General features: G+C 43.8%; 1 protein-coding gene across 5 annotated transcripts; it reads right to left on the bottom strand.

Annotated features, from left to right (window-relative positions):
* Positions 1-1,092: 1,092 nt before the first annotated feature.
* pax8 (paired box 8) lies at positions 1,093-13,278 on the bottom strand. Of its 5 annotated transcripts, none has more exons than XM_035609246.2 (12): positions 13,122-13,278; positions 10,371-10,508; positions 7,709-7,850; positions 7,280-7,477; positions 6,916-6,992; positions 6,571-6,696; positions 6,059-6,237; positions 5,641-5,761; positions 5,174-5,410; positions 4,504-4,605; positions 3,276-3,365; positions 1,093-2,153 (listed from the first exon to the last, which is right to left on the bottom strand). In XM_035609246.2, exons 2-12 carry the CDS (start codon positions 10,390-10,392, stop codon positions 2,083-2,085), a joined length of 1,365 nt encoding a protein of 454 aa, XP_035465139.2. In that variant the 5' UTR covers positions 10,393-10,508; positions 13,122-13,278; the 3' UTR covers positions 1,093-2,082. The 5 variants fall into 5 exon arrangements, with proteins under 5 accessions (XP_035465139.2, XP_035465137.2, XP_035465138.2 ...); XM_035609244.2 differs by having other exon boundaries at positions 7,709-7,874; positions 13,122-13,277; XM_035609245.2 differs by having other exon boundaries at positions 7,709-7,874; positions 10,371-10,585; positions 13,122-13,271.
* Between the last annotated feature and the right edge of the window lie 6,363 nt (positions 13,279-19,641).

Raw genomic sequence — 19,641 nt, 5'->3', positions numbered from 1 at the left:
CAGAGTTTACAGTGGTCTAATGAGAGCCGACATAAAGGAGACCCTCCAAAAAGTGGCCTCCATAAGAGAGGATGAATCCAGTGCATATTTATTTTAAGTACAAAAACAAAACCTACAAACAAAACTGAATATTATTTTTTACAAGTCAGAAATTGATACCCAATGAAGTGATTATATAAAAAAGCATTCATCTTTAGGACCTAAATAGATGTTAAAGAATTTATATATAATTTAGACTCTATTGCACATTTAATATCAGGCCTACATGGTATATTTATTGGCATGTTCATGCCCATTAATACATTCATTATAAATCATATCACAGGCTATCCGTAAACCCACATTTCAAATGTTCTCGCTGAAGAAGATCATGGAACTTCTCCTTCTACATTCATATTAGAACCGAAAGTTTTGCCCAATTTTTTTTGAAAATATCAATCAATTTGTTTGATTTTGATTTGTAACTGAAGATTAAAACTGTACACGTGTCCAACTGCAGTTCCGACTTGTCTGCGCTCCAAACGGCGCGGTTCCACGCGCCGCGGGGAGCGCGCGGGCCTTCCTCCTCTCCATCATCCTCGCGCGCTGCGTCCCGCGCGGTGGCACCAGGTGGGCCGCGGCACCGGCGAACCGTGGCCTCGTTAACCGCGCCGCAGTAATGAGGCCGCAAAGAGGGACGAAATAATTGCAAATAAAACTACACGATGCAGAAAATAAAAAAAGAGAGATTAAACAGATGCGCGTGTTTTCGGGATCATTGATTTCGTCCTTTTTTCTTTTTTCCTTTTTTTAAAACGCTGAGAGTCGCAAAAAAAGAAAGAAATCAACGCAACATTTCAGGTTAAGCAGCTGACGATGGCGTAAGTATGGCGAACACTACGAATTATAATGATATGATAATAATGATAATAATAATATTATGAAAGCAGATAATAAATGTCTATAGTTTTTGATATAGTAGCCTTTCACACAATTTATCAAAAATATCTATGTGATAAAATTATCTCGAAAAAATGTGAATATTAATTATATTCTCATAACTTTTAAAATCAGAACCACCCTTTAAAAAAAGACACAGTGGGAAAACAGTGATAAATTTGCCATGCTTTAATTAAAATAATTCTTTAGAAATTCATTATTTACATTTGCAATAATATTAATAATAACAGTATAAGAAAAAATAGTCACAGTTCTTACCAAACATCAGAACATCGGCATGACAACAAACAGAATTTATTTGAAGCAAAAAAACAAATGCAGGCCCATTTCAAGCCCTGTTGGTTTTAGTAGCCGAAAATTAGCCCCCTCCCCCTCCCTCATCAGTCATTCTCTGAGACAAATTGCATCACTTCCCCATAAGTAATTCATCATTTACAATATGTACATATTGCTAAACAGATACATCAATTGACGTTGGGGGGCATACGTTGGCATTTTGCTGTAAGTGTGATTTAATGTGTCACCCTTTAGTCTACATGGGAAAAGCTGTCTGAATTTACAGTGGGAACAAATCACAAAAAATTAATTTTGCAAGCAGACACAGATCAAGAAAAAAGGAATTCATCCGTGATAACGGGACAGGGTTCACAATTTGAAAATTAAACCCAAAACATTAATTGTAAACAAAAGTGGGCATAGTTCATTTTTAAAGAAGTTGCATATCCCTTCTCACTGAATCAGTGGAGTCAAGTTGCAGATGTGCGAAAAAAGAAAGTCTTTGGCCGTAACAGCATTAAAGAGCTCTATATATCGTGAAAATAAGATCCTTGATGTGAGACGTCAGGCTGAGTCTCTGGAAAAAACAGGCCCTGCGAGGAGTTCAGTGTTAGCAATGTGTAAACATGCATGAGTCAGAGAGTTAACCCTGGGAAATGGTGTCAGTGCTGACAAATAAATAAGGCGGAAGTACAGGTGTGGTGTACACCATGAGAGGATGTAAGAAAAGAAACGTGTGTTGGCTGGCTTGTCAGCAGAGTCACATCCAGTTTTTCAATTTTCATGCCTTGGTCCGCGACAGAGTCAAGTTCTCCAGTAGGTCGAGCCTGGTCCATCGGCAAGCGAGTGTGTCCACGCGGCGGGGGACTAGAGGTGGTCGTAGGCGGCTGCAGACGGTGGAGCTGTGCGGGAGGCCGAGCTGTAGTAATAGGGAGAACCTGCGGGGGGAGACACAGAGGGAGGATATAATGTTGATGGTGGTCACAGCAGATGGTTGAGCTGAAGGTCTGAGCAGCTCTGACTGTTTGTCCTGCGAGTGGATTGAGTCTTAACCTCTGTCTGTGACTCCCGAGGAATCAAAAAGGAAAAAGAGAAACGCAGGACTTTCCGTCTCTAAGCAGGACGCCTGAGGAGGCGATACATCCTAAAGCCAGGTTTTAAGATGTATCACGAAAGCCAGAAGTCCTGCATTTCTCTTTTCTTTTTGATGCTTGTGAAACAGAGCCTCAAAGCTGATACGCACCAGTCTAATGTCGACTCATAAAAACAATCCATCGACGTTACACGCGTGACATAAAGTGTTACAATGTCTTACAATCATTATCTCAGACTACGAGACCTATATCAGCTGCCGGTTACTAATATGAGGTGGAACATGGAGCTGACTGTTCTGACTTCTTCTCTCTCTGCTGTGGTCTGGGCCTCATTAGTACACAAACCAAATCAATAAATGTGTACGTGGTGGATGAACAGGGCCGGGAAGGAACAATAATATTTTATCTGGAATAGTCTGTATAAGGAGTTTACATTGTGTTATCTGATTCTAAATTTGTAAATTAGTTTATTTTTGGTTATACTTGCAAATCAGATTCCAAACAGAACTTGTCTGGTTAAGAAAAAAAGGTTAAATAGAAAAGAGTGATATTAAAGTCATGTGACTCGCAAAGCTTCCAAGTGGATCCTACACTGCACACAACTTCCTAGTGGCCCCATCAATTTAAATCCCAATAAGGACAAAACGATGATTTGTGAATCATGAAGTCGGCAGAAGTGACTTCTTTAATGAGTTTAATGAGTTAAGGCATATACTCCTGAAAATAAAACATTTGAGCATCTAAATCACAGTATTTTATTGTGAAGGATGATTTTATATATCAAAACTAAACATATTCAGAGATATGGTGTTAGATGCCGTGAGGCGAACAAAACAACACAAATGCAGTGCGCACGCACGCACGCACATGCGCACGCACGCACGCACGCACACGCACACGCACACACACACACACACACACACACACACACACACACACACGCGCTGTCAGCTTGTCCTTACTCACCCAGGATGCTGGAGTTGGTGAACCTCCAGGCTTCGCTGTAGGAGGTGTAGGGCGAGTGGGTGTAGGATTGACCAGTGTAGTCTGCACCTGCTGCGGGACAGAAACAAAATAAACTTCATCAAAAGCTCACATCTTACAGATAAATCCCACCAACAAAGAAAAACACTTGTTATTGAAAGGACAGGCTAAGTCATGGCCGAGAGCTGGGTTGTTTGTGTTTGTGTGTGTGTGCGCCAGCATCTGCTCGGCCTTAGCTCATAATTCACCCACAGTTAGTGCAGCCTGTAAACCATTAATCTGTGGTGCAGGTGGACGGCTGAGGGTGAAATCCCTCGGACCAGTGGTGCGTGCATGCAGCCGGCCCCAGATGCCCTCTTCCCTCGCCACTCGGCCCCTCGCATCGCTCAGCCTCTGCCCCCTTCTCCTCCTCTCTCTGTCCAACACTTCCTGCTTTTCTGGCACTCCTCTTCATTTTTTTTTTTTTTTAACGTCTTCTTTTTTTTTTTTACATTCCAATATCTAATTGGTAATTATGTTGGCTGGAATGAATCCCTGAGCTCCCCACCCCCTCCTCCTCCCCCTCCTCCTCCTCCTCCTCCCGTCCTAACCCCCTCCACCCACCCCTTCACTCAGTAATTGTGTATCAACGCTTCCTCACAGCGAGCCCACCAGAAAAATAATAAATCAGACCCTCTCATTTCGCGCTTCGGAGGGCAGACTTCAAATAAAAAAGGCACACACACGGAAACCCACACAAACGTGCACACACACACCACAAAGACCGCCCCCTTTTCGTTCATACCCAGACTTTACACCCCCTCCGCCCACCCTTGCATCTCCCTCCCGGGCCCCCTGGTTCCCATGGCGATGGGTGGTCAGAGGTGTCTGCGTGGGGGGGTGTGGGCAGCAGGGCGGAACCCCCAGCCTGTTCCCTGTACCCCCTGGGCCCGCATGTGCACCCACACACACACACACACACACACACACACACACACACTACTGAGTTCACCACCCTGACGAGGCTACTCATTAACTCAGCCAGTCTCCCTGTTAATCTACAAGCCTCTGTTACCGTCTTCCCTTTCCCTTTATTCATTTTCTTCCTGCCTTCATCTCCCTCCCTTCACTTCCTCTCTTTGACTTATTCACTCAGCTTGGATTTTTTTTCTTCTATTCTTAATTCTTCATTTGACTTGGGGAATGTTTGTTCTTGTGTGGGTTTCCTTACCTGCTACCATGCCTGTGATGGCAGAGGAGGAGTATCCTGACTGTGCAGGGGAGGGGATGTGAGGTGGGTAACCTGGCAAGGTGGAGCTCACCATGTCACGTCCTGAAAACACACACCAAAACACACACACACACACACACACACACACACACACACACACACACACACACACACACACACACACACACACACACACACACACACACACACACCTTTAGAGTCAAGCTAGGAGTTCAGGTCCATTTTAACAGAAGCTTTGTAGGTTACGTTCTATTCTGCTGCGGAGAAAATACACTGGATAAGAGCTGAAAAATCGGTCGATTAGGTCATCGTTAGATTAGTCATTGACAACATTTCAATAGATGGTTATCGTTAAAGTTATTTTTCATAAGGAAAAATGCAAAAACTCAGAGGTTTTAGCTTCTCAGATGTGAACAATAGCTGGTTTCATTTGTCCTTTATCATAGTAAAATGTTTATTTTAGAGTTTGGGGTTTTTAAATTAGACAGTTGCAATAGTTTTTTTTTACTATTGTCTGACAATTTATTGAAAAAATTGTCAAATAAGCAGAAGACAGTCATTAGTTGAGGCTCTACACTGAACGCCCCTTGCAAACACAGATGCCTTTGTAATGAGTATGTACATGGATGAGATGGATGGCCTGCGTTACCTGAGATGACAGACTGACTGCCGAACTGCCCGTACACTGGTGCATGATGGGAGAATGAGTTGAACGCATTGGGGAAATGGTTGGAGCTACAGCTGCTGCTGACAGAGACGGGCTTCTGCAGCGCCTGCAGCTCCATGAATGCCAGGTTGGAGGCCGCCATGTGTGGGGACGGGCTGGTGCTGGTCACTTCGGGGGACATTTCCTGTTTTAGACAGAGCGGCAGGGACTGTAGGGGCTCTGAGGTGGCGGAGGGACGGGTGAGGATATGAAAACAAATGGTGCACGTGAGTGGAACGAAAAAAACAAAACATGAGCAACAACAAACAAAGAGTGAATGGTTTCAGGATTGTGTAACACCCTTAAAGATGCTGATGCTTAGTGTCGGCATTTTGCGGACTTTGAGCCGTGTGCTTTGTTGGGGGGGCCTAAAGGGCATCATCATCATCATTTAACAGTAAGAGTCTCACCTGTCACCATGGTGTAGCTCTGATGTGCTGTCAGATTCCGTCCAATGGTGGAGCTGGATGCTGAGAGGCTGGTCTTGGCCTCGTCGAGGCTGCCGTTGAGCAGGGACAGTGGGTACAAAGTCTGGGGATGACAAACAGGGGTTAGCCATTGGAGGAAAGAGGAAGGAGCAAATGTGGATTTTGTGCAATCCACAAAAACAGAGATGTACTTAATTTTTTCTGTTTTCATAATTTCAAGATCCAAAATAGTAGAGAAACCAAAGAAACAAGAAAATAAGACGGAGAAATGTTGTTCTACAAATGATTACGTTCCCCTCGAATCCGTCTTTAAATATGAGTTCCTTTTGATTACTTTGTTTGCAGTTACCTCTGTCTCACTGTGTGGTGGACAGTACAGTTATCTGCCATGTGCCGCTACCTGCTCTGTCTTGCTGCTGGAGGCTGAGCCGAATGAGTCCGGTGGGTAGTGGTGACGATCGAACCCGCAGTCCAGATGTTGCGAGGCGGCTGAGAAATGATGATCCAATCTCATGTGTTTCCTCGGGACGCCCCCGCTGCCCTGAGAGTCCACGCTGTGCCGACAGCTGTCCTGGTCACCTGTGAGACACCGAGCGAGGGAGGGAGAGGAGGAGGAGGTAAGATGTGATGGGTGTGGTGAAATGGAAAAGGTTTGATTCCCAAATTTCTGAAATTCCTCTCAACAGTTTAACCGTTTTACTTTACACTCAAGTTGCTAGTTGTAAGAGTTTGTACTTGTGTTTAAAAAATGTCCATGAAAATTGCTGCTGGGCTTCTGCTTTCTGTGTTTTGGTGGGAAGAGTAAAAGCCTCGGCTGCTGATCTACATCTGATGGACTCTTGGTCCCATTCACCACAACAAAACAAACTCGCACCGACGTGCGGCGTCTCATTGGTTTGATCTGATTCTTACTGTCGTCGTGGCTCCTCTTGCCCTCGGCGCTGGGATGAGGGATACCCAGCAGGCCGCTGATGGAGTAGGTGGAGCCCAAGGAGTCCGACTGAGGAGATTCGGGAGGGGTGACCGCAGAACTGGGGACTGAGGGGACAAAACGAAAACAGACAGATTTGAGACCGGGAACAGGAAATGATGCTGTACATCTCGGCGGTCCCGTTACCACAAGGTCACGAGGTTAATCCCACAGAACAATGAGCACGCTCTCTCTTTAACCTTAATCCGTCAGCATCACGTGATGATACTTGGTGATGTGACGCACAACCGTCACCGTGCATGCGTTTGTGAATGGATCACACTTACTCAAGGTGTGTCCTGGACTCAGGCCTTTCCCATCTAGAGGCAGATTGAACGGCTGTTGGACCTTTGTACGGATTATTCTGAAACCAAAAGAAAAACAACAATGTTTTTTTCACGTGTAATTATTGCTGTAACGTTAGTATGTCAGAGTTGGAGGAAGATGTACACGGGGAAGTTAAAGTTTTCTCTCGTGCCGTTAAGAAATCTGCGCCCAATTAAATGGAACATCTTTGATGGAGAGATGCTGATTCCACAACCCCAACGCAGTACTTGTCACTTGTTCTCCCTCATCCACCATTCCTCAAACCGCCTGACTGCTGAGCCACAGTGGCACTTATGCGATTTCATTCATAATTCAGCCTGTTACCTGTTAATGGAGCTCACGCTGGGCACCGTGTCGCTGTCACACACTCCCTCTGTCAGCAGCCGGTCCCTGATTTCCCAGGCGAACATGGTGGGGTTCTGCCTCTTGTACTCTGCTATCTTGTCCACAACCTTTGGCGTGGCCACCTTGGGCTTGGAGCCGCCGATCACACCGGGCTTGATGCTGCCTGTCTCGTAGTAGCTGGAGGAAAAAACAAGGGCGTGAAGGACTTTTTCCATTAAGCTGAAGGAAGTAAAGGATTTAAAGTCGGCACAAAGTCATCGCTTTAGGCGTTGGATAACAAAGCACTTCTGATAAGTAGTCTGTTTACTTATCAGAAGTGCTTTGTTATCCAACGCCTAAAGCGATCCAGAGAACTCGAACAGGCTGACCGACTGTAAAAGGAAGTTGAGTAGCGCGTTCTGCACTTACCGTCCCAGGATCTTGCTGACGCAGCCGTGGCTGACGCGGAGCTGGCGGGAGATGTCACAGGGCCTGACCCCCTGGTGGGCCATGTCCACAATGCGTTGCCGGATCACCTCCGGAAGTGGACGGCCATTAACAAACATTCCGCCTAGTTGGTTAAGACCCCCATGACCTGGGGGAGGAGGGGGGATGAACACTCATAAATGTCTTGGAACCCGAGACATTGGAAACCATCACTGCACTGCAATTGTTAAAGTCATGTACACCTGGGGACGCACGCACGCACACACACACACACACACACACACACACACACACACACACACACGCACGCACGCGCGCGCACAGATGTAATGATGTGAGTTTTTTAAAAGAAGCTGTCCAAACAAAAGAACAGGGAAAGAAAAAGAAAAGTAGCAAAGAATAAACTATGAAAATATTACAGTGTCATAATGTGCTATTGTTGGTACATTTTATTTAGCTTAAATTAGGTATCTAAACCAGTTTTTTTCTTCCCAAATATCATGAATATCATCTTTTACCTGACGAGCCAAATTCTACTGAAGCAGGCGGAAGGTTACAGTCAATGCATCCTGACAGTTTTACATAAAAAAAGGAAAAGAATCACTGAGGACAAAAGAAACAAGCCTTCACTGTAGAGAACAGACAAGAAGGTTATGGAAAAGAATGTGATATTCATATTCTGGAGTTGATTTATTTACATTTATTCAAAAGTGTCAAGAGGAACTTCCTGCTTGAAAATGGTGATATCAAATGTAATCACACCGACGAGGCGTAATATTAAACTATCAGATCGTTATATTGGGCCCATGTTTCACTTCACCTGCAAAAAGTCCAAACTTTTCAACTGACAGCCGTTTGCTTTCTTACAGGCTGATTATACCAACAATCCTACGCTCACTATTTTTTTAATGGAAATGACACTAATTTATTGTGAGGGGTTGAACCATGAGGCACTGAACGTGACTTATATCTTGTTTCTTTGAGATCATAGGGAAACAGCTATTCTGGATTTTCCTTAGTTGAACATAAAATACCACCACAGACATTTTGCAACATCTATCTTGCATTTTGCATTTTTATGTGTATTATTTACTGTTTTGGGGTGCACATTGTATTTCATTGATTATTTTCTTTTGAAAGAAAAATATAAATTACCTTTATTAATATTATTATTATAATTATTATGACATTTTCCTCGGAAATTATCGCTAAGGATTGCTAATTTTTTATTTCAGTACACATATAGACTTGACAGAATATGAGGAGTTATTTTAGTCGCCTGCAATATATGCAATATAATATCAGAGGGTTTTTTTCGATTGATTGATGACACATTAATGCATAAGCATGTAAAATGTTATTTAGCATGTTAGATACCGCGAGCTCAGTGAAAAATAACTGCAAAAACGGCACTGTCAATAAAGAAACATGTATTGTATATGAATGTAAAAGCGGTTGTAGAGAGAACGGAGGGTTTGTCTGCTCGCCTGCGTCGATCTAGATCGACTCTGCTCCCGGAGAAGAACAACACGTTCCCCCGGTTAAGCAGCAGCAGCGGCGGCGGCCTCCGCACGTCTCCTCTGCGGGCTGCACGGTGGTGACTCCGCAAGAACACCACTGCTTTTTAATTTAACCCACTGAGCCACTTCTTCACTCTCTGCCTGTTCCCAGCTTTCATTTCCACATCAAACAGCGGCCGGACGAGGGGGGGGCGGGCAGAGAGGGGGGGGGGGGGGGGGGCAGAGAGGGGGGATGGATGGAGGGAGGGGAACCTCTATTAACGCTGCCAACGGAGTGTGGAAAAAAATCTCCCCGCCAAGCTTCATCAACCTGCAGGATATTAAAGCCGAGCAGCCCCCGGGGGGGATGAGCTGGCGGGCACGCGCACAGACAACGCGCGTGCACAGCGAAAAACAAAGCAGACAGACAGACAGAGAGACAGACAGACAGACAGACAGACAGATAGATTGATTGATAGATTGATTGATAGATTGATTGATAGATATACAGGCACGTGAGAGATTTAAGTGCCATCCAATTCATCCCCTCATCATCCCAAACAGCAACCAAAAGGAAAAGATCCCTTCACCCCCTGTGAGGATGAGAAACCTCTCTCTGCACCTTACTGGAGGGAAAAAAAATGTCAGAGTTTCTGCAGCCATTATGTTGCAGAAAGTGACTGTCCCGCCTTTGGACGAGGCGTTTTATACATGCGAACATTGTCCAAACATTGTTCACAACCAGAGGGGAACTTTGCTCCAAGGGTTTTTTTCTGAACCGAACCTGCTGACAGGCCAACGTCTGGACAAACAGGGTATCCAATGATGCCAAAGACACAGACATGGCTTTGGTGGTTTAACCTGAGAGTGTACACCGAACAAAGAGCTGGAACAAGCTGATATAGGCGAGATGATAATACCTCAACATCTTCTACTACTTGAATTGTTAAATTTGTGTTTTAATACCATTTCTGTTCATATGTCTCCATTTGCAGATGCCCAACTATTATATTGTGTAATAATCCACATATTCCGAGACTTAAAAAAGAAAACATTTGTTTTCCCCCAGAAATCAAAGAGTGGGTTTTAATGTAGTGTACCTATTTTCATTTCCACAGACCCATGGGCGTGTTGTGTGTAGTTACCTCTTCCAGTGCCGTTGGACATGTCCCTGAGTGCTTGGCCCTCAACTCTGACGCTCTCTCCTCCACGCTGTGCCAGTCAAGGTGTTTGTACTCCTCGCCCTGCCTCGTCTGGCATGAGTGTGCACCGCCGGTCACACACTGCAGGACAACACACGGGGCTCGTGAGACGGTATGTTTCTGACGGTATGTTTGTCACACGTGAGGCCTCTGAGCACCTACACACAGAGCAAATACTCAGCTGGTGGTCACAGTGGCCCCCCGAGTGTCTTCATTAATGTCTACACCTGTACACAGGTTCCTTGATCACTGAGACAGGATGTGGACAGATATTATTTTTCAGCTTCTTCAAAATAGGTCCATATGTATTTGTGTAAAAACACTGTCATTTAATAATCAGTATATGTAAAACGAGAGATCCGCCTGTTGTTCCCCTTCCACCAACCCAGACGACTGCTCCTGTTAAATGATTTCCCTTTCATTGAGTGTTTTGGAATTATATTGACTGGTCTGGTTAATCATATTATTATAGTTATAATAACCAGCAGCATTTTGGAGGAGTAATATTTGTCTGTAAGGAAGTTTCGGTCTCAGTGGTTAAGAGTGGGCTGAGAGTGTCGGGCGTCTCTCTTATCTCTGATTCATTTCATTTTGAACAGAATTACTATTAAAGAAAACCTGACATTAAACCTAATAAGAAAAAAGCATGAGATATTTTTCACTACAAGGAATCAAATTAACATAAATCAGTAGGGGATTTTCCTAAAGATCAAGGGGCTCCATATTGGGTTTGTTGAAAAGAATCAACATTTTAAGAAAAAAGTAGATTTAAAGCTTGTGGCAAATCATTAGGATCTTAGCTCTTGAGTAAAAGATGTTGAGTCTGTTATGAATGTGGTGGCTGCAGTGTGTGAGCCTCGATCACAGGCTCCATCTGTTCGGCTGCTGCTGCACACACACACACACACACACACACACACACACACACACACACACACACACCTCCACCTAAAGGACTTCCAGCTCGATGAAGCTCACAACAGTGATATAATGGGATATATTAATAAAAGGCGACGTCGCCCTAATGAAAGCAGTGGACATGCTGTAAATGTCCATCAAGGACAATTGTTGGTATAATGTTTGGCTTTCTAAAGGTCACACAAGTGGAAAACAATCACATTTTTATGGAAAAAGTTATTGTTGATTTTAATGTGTGACTCCTGAAAGGAAAAACAAAAAATCGAACTGTCGTCTATGTGTGTGTGAGGTGCTGTCACATCCTGCTGGGAGGCACTTTAACATTAAACCGAACAATTAGCAGAGTGTCACAGGCTGTTAGAAGAGATGACTGACGACACACGAGTGAAGGTGAAGTGTTTGGTTCGGTTCAGGCTCATTTTGGTTTTTTTGTAGCTTTTACAGCATTTACACCAACAAGGTTAGAAATAAAGCCACAGTAAAAGTTTGACAAAGCTCAACTTTTGTCTTTTGATATTTGTGAGATATAATGGATTTGGCACCAATATATTTAGTTGAAAGCACATATGAAATTTCAATTTAACTTTAGATTTAACTTTAGATTTAACTTCAGGTTTTAGTTGCATATTTATATTACTTAAGTGTTTTTCCCTGTTTGCTGTTTGCAAGTTGTGATTTGAAAAGAACATCTCCAAAAACTCAATTTTAAATCGTTGATTTAATTTAAAAAATTTAGTAGTAATAATGAAAATTACACATTTTAAAATGTTTATAAAGCTAACGTTATTTCTTAAAATTGTAGCTCTCATAATAATAGAGTAGAATTCGGTGAAATTGATGAATCACTAATCGATTGAATGAGTCAATTGATTTGAAATTTTAAAAAGTTCTTTTTACATTCACATGATTTTACAAAGTGTAGCTCTCGGTGTACTGTTAGTATATAACCTCATTAATATTAATATAACTACATGTGTCCCTGTTTATAGTCACGCGTGTTCCAGATTCAGTCGGTTAACGTGAAGATTTGAACATTTTAATTCCTGCAGGATTTTGGCCTCGGTGTCATCGTCTCAAGTGACTTCCTTTTTCATCTTCAGATTATAGTTTATGTTTATAGTTCAATTTCTATTTGTTTCCGCTTTTACCGGACACTTTCTCTTCAATTGTAAACGTGCATTAGTGTTTAAAATTGGCCCCATTTTCTATGTAAGACAGAGACTAATGTTCTGCTCATGGGTACAACGTATTTAATGAATGAGTTTAACGACATTACATGAGAGTGATGGGATATTGTAACACGTGAAACTGTCCACATATATTTTATTTGTATTCGAGGTTACTGCAGAAATATATTAACGAATACGAATTTGTATTATTTATGTACTACAGTCAGATCCACTTCTGAAAAGTCACCACATTTAATATTCTAAAATTCCTGTTTTACGACCAGGACTTTTCACCACGAGGTGAATGTGGATGATTATTATTCCTGTTTCTACAACAAACTCTCCACTCATCTGGACCTGGCTCACATCTTTACAACCGATTACCAAAAAATGAATTGTCTGATGAATTGCCCCTCATTTTTCTAGAGAATAGTGTTCAGCCCACAGCCCACTGTCCCTCTCCGGTGCGTCTTGAGGATTGGTTTTTTGGAGAAAAAAATTCAAGTCCCCTCATGATTTGCTAAAGCTCGCCTGCCGATCCGACTGTTCTCGAACACCGCCTCATTCAACCACGCGTATCCACGGGCACATTGACACGGGAGCTTACCTATATATTCCACGACGGAGCCTCAAAATGACAGCGTCCCCTCGAGAAGGTGTTGTGATATTATCCGAAATTGGCCTGACTCTGGCGGCGGTGCGACACGGCGTGCGTCCGGGGGCAGTTGTGTTGTGTTGTGGCGTGCGCAGCCGACGCACAGCCAGGTTTTATCCAACCGGGGTTGCGCAGAGGATGGAGCCCCGCAGCCATTGGAGGAGGAGGAGGAGGAAGAAGGGGGGAGAGAGAGGAGGAGGTGTGGTTCTCTGTGTGTGTGTGTGTGTGTGTGTGTGTGTGTGTGTGTGTGTGTGTGTGTGTGAGTGTGTGTGAGTGTGTGTGTGTGTGAGTGTGGAGAAGAGAGGAGCCCCCCCAGGATGACTGAGCCCGTGTTTTGATGGCACCGGGGCGACTGTAGGGAAACACTTGTCAGGGAGACGGCTTGTTTCCATTCATCTCCGGCGACAGCTCCGCTTCCATTCGACTGTGTACAGGCATGTGGGCTCCTCCGCTTCCGACGGGTCCGAGCGGCCGCGTTCACACACGCACACACACACACACACACACATACACACACACACACTCACTCACACGATTTAGTGCTCGGACCTGCTGCGATCCGTCAGCGGTTCTTCTCCCCCGACAGGTGGACCGACACCTGGCCGAGGAGCGGGACCGAAATGTGGCCACGTCTCTTTTACTTTTTTTGAACACTCACATGCAAATTGGAAGAAAACTAAATAAAAATCGCTGACGGAGAATTTCGGTCCAAACTTGCTCCAGAGTTTTTCAAACTGGTAGAAAATTGATTTCAGTAGATCATTGTCTCAATTTAACTGTTATTTTTCAACATCCAATCAGTTTTTTTTTTCCTATTTAATATCCAAATGTCATTTATTGTGTTAACATCTGTCCAGTAAAGAAAATGCAGGTAAATACATCACACCTCTGTATTTTTGCTTAGAACCTCTGGAATAAATCTCAAATCAAGGGACTTTTTCTTCTGACATTTAACTGGTCCATCGAAGCATCATTTTTCTGTGTGTAAGTGTTGGGCCATTTTCCCCTCTAATAGGACTGTAATAATATAGCCTGAAAATAACGATAATATAGCATGAAATAACTTTTGATGGAATAGTTGCTCTTTTCCAGCCAATTTATGTTTAAAGTTGAGGCAAATATAGAGAACCGTTCTGCCCCCGACCAGACATAAGTCATAAAAAAACCATAAAACACACAGAGTCGTTTTAGAGCACGTGCACGTGCAGCAAAAATGAATAGTTGAAATTGTGTTGTTGTATTTTATTTCGCGGCCTCAAACGAACGCACCGTGTCTATGTGCAGTGTGTATCCGTGTGTGTGTGTGTGTGTGTGTGTGCGCGCATTACAGGGGACACTACATGACCCCGCAGCGTGAACCAGGCCCTGCGTGGTGCGCGTGATGCCACACCAGGGTGTGAATGTTGTTTCTCACAAACCTGTAAAACAAACACCACACCTCTGGTGACACCTCGTCTCCCGTCTGATATATACAAGCATGCTCTCCAACATATGGACCCGCGTGTGTGTGTGTGTGTGTGTGTGTGTGTGTGTTTTTTTTCTTCAAGTAAAACTAATCGATAATGAGGGAAAATTGGACAAAATTATGGTCAACCACTCCGCTTCGTGTGACAGTAAACCTTCAAGAAAAAAATAATATTAAAAGCATATACACAAATTGCAGGTTTTCAATTGAAAATTGGATGAGAAATGCAGGTATAACTTGAGTCATCTTATCTCGCCAGTTTGTGATTGAAGTCCTTTAAAAAATAAAAGCCCTGGCTCCACATCAGTGCCGCAGCCAGAACAATGGGGACGACTGTTTCAAAAATAAATAGATAGTCAGGAGAGACTAAAGGGAATCGTAACATCAGAGGGGGAACAGAGAGACAGTCCCTCTGTAAAGTGACCAGAGCGCAGGCGACACGACGAAGTGCCCGCGGGGAGATGTGGCAAGAAGAGAGAGAGGGAGGTTACAGAGAGTTTAACAAGGGATTAAAACTCATAGATTGGTATCTGTCGCGATGATACTGTGCATTAAAATAGCGCGTAATTACACGGGTCCACTCGCCAACGGGCAGAATTCATACTGTACACGCCCTAAATCCTCATGGCTCTCATATTCTCATATGAGCGCACCACGCGGGATATTAAAGGGAACATACCAAAAGTGAAAGGACGTGAAATGGCAGCTGTAAAGAATCTGAAGCATGTCTGTGGTTTCATCATGAACCCAAATGTATCATCTTATATTCACCCAACTGTATTTATCTGCTATGAATATAATATAAGTTTATTCTTCTGTGACACAGCTGAGAGGGACCAGTTCACTACGGACACCTGCAGCGACAGGAGCGAAAGTTAAGTGTGGATCATAATGTAGAGTCCACACACACACACACACACACACACACACACACACACACACACACACAAACACACAAGCACAAACATTTTCCTTACATTATTGGTATTCTGGATTTTGTAATTGTCCCTTTCTGTTGCCAAAACACAAATTAAAAAAAGTATAACATGAAGGACAAGTGACAGTTTAAGGACACATAACTCTACTGTAATCACGATTCTATTTTTGTCTTATTAAGCAGGTATATTTTTCTAAATATGTTTTTGCCATCAGGCCTTCACAGATGTGGATCAGAAAGGAGATGAATGACGAATAAAAATGACAAGGTTCAACTTGGGAAAAAACGAACTCCGGTAAATGATAATAAAAAATACTTAGAGTGTAAAATATATATTTTGTACACTGGCTGACATTTTGAACAGGTTGAATTTTGAAGTCAATGGGAGCTCTTCAGACTAGAGACACCTGGTGACAGTGAACAAATGGTTTACAGTATTAAAACACACTTTGAAAACACTTTTCTTTAAGTCCAATATTTAGCATCTGTCCACAAGCACCACGTTGCCATGGAGACTGCTGTATATATACAACGAATGTAGTAATAAAGTTAAAGAGTTACTCGACAATTAAAGACGTTGTGTCGCCCCCTCAAATCTGCTGTCCCATCATTTTCTTCTCTCTTTTTTTTTTTTGCATATAAATGCTGATGATTTCGTTTTTTAAACTCATATGTAGTTGCATTCACGTGGAGTCAAAATTGTGAAAACGTTCAGTTGAACGTGCAGAATAACTTCAGTGGACCATCTCGTCTTCGCTCGGACTTCAGTCAGACTGACTGAGGGCTGAACGTCTCACATTCATGTCCTTTTTTTCTTCTTCTTTCCGCGTGTGTGTGTGTGTGTGTGTGTGTGTGTGTGTGTGTGTGTGTGTGTGTGTGTGTGTTTTGTTGACAGCGTTTATCTCCCCCCAGCAAAGTTTGTGTCAAAAGCAGGAGAAGAAGAGGAGCAGCGTAACCTGCGGCGACAGGTGCCCCGAGAGGTGAGGAGGTCAGAGGAGCGAACACTTCCGACTGCAGCGATAAGAGGAAACGAGCTGCCTGATGTCACGTGTGATAAAGAGCTATACCTCAAATTCAATCTGTACTTTAAGTTATGCAAAAAAAAGAGAGAAAAAGAAGACGGCTTACAGACTACGAGTCCTGCATGTTTGTTGTCTTTAAGCAAAACTGTTACCACATCTTCATTAAAATGAAAAAAATGAGGGAATATACAGAAAGTAGGACGATTACGATAATGGATGAATATTACTCAATTGGGGATTTTTTATAAATATTCAATATGACAACCCCTGCCCTGTGTCAGAGGTGTGAGTCTTGCCCTGACTCGCGGTGGTGCATGCGCGCTCCCGCCCTGTGATGCATTATACCTCGCCGCTCCTCTGCGCGCTCCCGACAAAAAAGAAAGAAAGAAAAAAAGGAAAAAGAATGATGAATGCTTCCCGGGGGGGGGGAAGCGCCCACTTAATGACAACTTCTATAAATCTGTCCGAGCGCGCGCACGTCGCTTTGTGGTCAGCGAGTCGAGATGAGCCAGATAATTAGGTCATAATAGCTGCAGAAACACCTCAGCATTGATGATCACATTAGGGCAGTGATCCCCCCCCCCCCCCCCCCCACGTGTGCTGAAACACCCTTTTCTTGGTGCAGAAGGTTTGTAGTTACAGTTGCATTTACATAAATAAATAAAATACAAGGAGAATGAGTGTCAGAATTCAATTCACCTAAATTGCCCTTTTCCGTCTTTACCTCATATTTTTGGGGGTTGAATAAAATATTCTACATTGGGCTCTCAGGGGACCACAGACAGTCCACAGGTGTCCCCTTGTGTCACTTGGGGGATGGGCTGCATGGGACACACCAGTCTTTAAACAGAGTGATAGGCCTTTAATTGATATGAGGAAGTTCTTGTAACAGTGTAGTCACAAAGCTGAGGACATCTGAGTTGTTTACAGTGTGTCCGCTGCCATATGGGATCCAGCCGTGTTTGTGTTTTGAGCCTCTCTTCCTCCGCCGTTACAGTCATGATGCATGCGTTGCCAGTAGCTTTCCAGCCCCCCCCCCCCCCCATCTCCCTCATCCCTTTCTCTCCAACCAGCCTTTACCATCTGTTTTGGCTCCCCTCCATTCGGTCCTCTCATCTTTTTCTCCTCATCTTCCTGTGTTTTGTGCACTGTCCACCCTCCCTCCAGCTTTGTCTCTCTCAGTCCGGCCCCGTCCATTGTTCCCCCTGTGCCTCCCATTTCCGCTTTGGTGTTGCCCTCTGACCCCGCACTCTGTGCTCCCCCTGTCCCTCCTGCTGATGCCCCGAACCCACCCTGCCCGGGACCCCAAATCTTCTTGTTCTTCTCTTGACTGCTCTCCCTTTAAGTTTTTTTTTTGTTGGGAGGGGGGGTCTAATAACTGTTGCCAGCAAGCTCCACACAAAATCCCAGTGTGATTGCTATTGTGAGGCCTACAATGGCGCACAGGCTGTAATGGCCATTAGCAACAGAAGGGCCTGGCCCGCGAGCAGTGTTTAGTCGTGTTTAGCCCGCATGCAATTTGGACCGGTGGTCTGATGTGAACTCTTCTAACCTTCACTCGATCAGCCACAAGTTTTCAATCTGTTGGCCTGACACTGCAGCTCTTGTTCTCATCATTCTTTCTTCATCCTCTCTCCTGGAGGAGTGTAAAAGTGGGAGCATGTACCAAAATGTGCATTCATTACCTTAATGATTTACATATGACTTCAGTGATACGGGCCACAAACACACACACACACACACACACACACACACACACACGCGCGCGCACGCGCACCCCCATCGACACACACTGGTAATTGCAGGAGACTTTGAGGATCAGAGCGACTGGTGAACCTTGTCTTCATGCCTGTCAGTCAGAAGTGGTTTCCATGGAGCCGGGCATCGCCAAGTTGGCAATTGGCAGTAATGTTTTCGGAGGGATGTTGTGGAGCCGAGCGTCCTCATGGGAACTGAGGTGCTCCTCTCGCAAGCAGAGCGACGGGCAGCACATGTAATCAAATGAGTAGTAGTAGTATAGAGCCTCATTATCCACAGAGCAGTGTGCGGCCGCAGCGCAGAAAAAAATATCACAGCACAACTCTGTTTGCAGTTGGAGTGGATGTCAGCGAGGAAACCAAAACACTGGATTAGTCACCCTTGTTTTCTCATTATCTTGCTAAATAGACTCGGAACAGTTTACGCATAAGTGTCTTTAAGAGAAGATCTTCATCTTTAATTGGTTCAATTTAAAGGGTCAATTCTACCAAATTACAAAAAAAACTAAACCAAACACTTTTTATTCATTTACCCCATGGAACTGTTACAAAGTATTCCTCGTGAAAAGTGTTCACAGATCAAGTCTGTGGATTATAAAGAGTAAAGTATGTTGTAACTTTAACACACAGGTGAAAAAAAAGTTACCAGTTAACTTTTGGCCAATGACGTCTGAGGTTATAATGGTTCTTGCTTCAAACTCAAAGACACATTTCAATTTGTATGATTGTAAATGTGTTGACAGGGTTTATGTTTTGTTGTATTGTTATAATAAGAGGTTTAGTTGTGTAGCAGCACCACACTTTTCTTTTGTCTTGGCGCTTTTTGACTGAAAATCTGCACATAGTGAGGTGGCTAAGAAGCCTGTGCATATTCATTCATACAGTCAATTTTATATTTATTAGACGAGTGTGACTGAATTCGGCGACTGCGTTGTCGGCGAACGATAAAGTGGAAAGAAATGTCAACAGTGTAATGCTAACAGGCATTAGTGGAGGCAGAGAGAGAGAGAGTGCCTGCAGATTTACTGCTGCGATGTCCCACTGATGCGTCGTGTTTGACGATTATGGATAGCCCAGGGTAATAGCAGTGTAATTAGGCCTTTACTGTCGTGTAATTCTCCGTCAAGCACATTGTCAATATCTTGGTTGATGAGGTTGAAAGTGAGATTGGAATCCAGTGACCCGGGCCAGCCGCCTTAATAACCACACACACACACACACACACACGCACGCACGCACGCACATGCACACGCACAGGCAAGAGTGCTTGTAATGCAGTGTTGCTGCTGTG

Source organism: Scophthalmus maximus, chromosome 20 (genome assembly GCF_022379125.1).
Source record: "Scophthalmus maximus strain ysfricsl-2021 chromosome 20, ASM2237912v1, whole genome shotgun sequence".
Taxonomy (NCBI): Eukaryota; Metazoa; Chordata; class Actinopteri; order Pleuronectiformes; family Scophthalmidae; genus Scophthalmus; species Scophthalmus maximus.
Note: the sequence above shows the minus strand (reverse complement) of the source record. Positions and strands in the feature narration are given on the sequence as shown.

Coding starts and splice junctions, on each gene's coding strand:
- pax8 (XM_035609244.2), bottom strand. CDS start 10,392: ATGTCCAACGGCACTGGAAGAG. Junction 7,478..7,708: donor GTCAGCAAGATCCTGGGACG/GTAAGTGCAGAA, acceptor TTTTTCCTCCAG/CTACTACGAGACAGGCAGCA. Junction 2,154..3,275: donor CACCAACTCCAGCATCCTGG/GTGAGTAAGGAC, acceptor CTCCCCCCGCAG/GTTCTCCCTATTACTACAGC.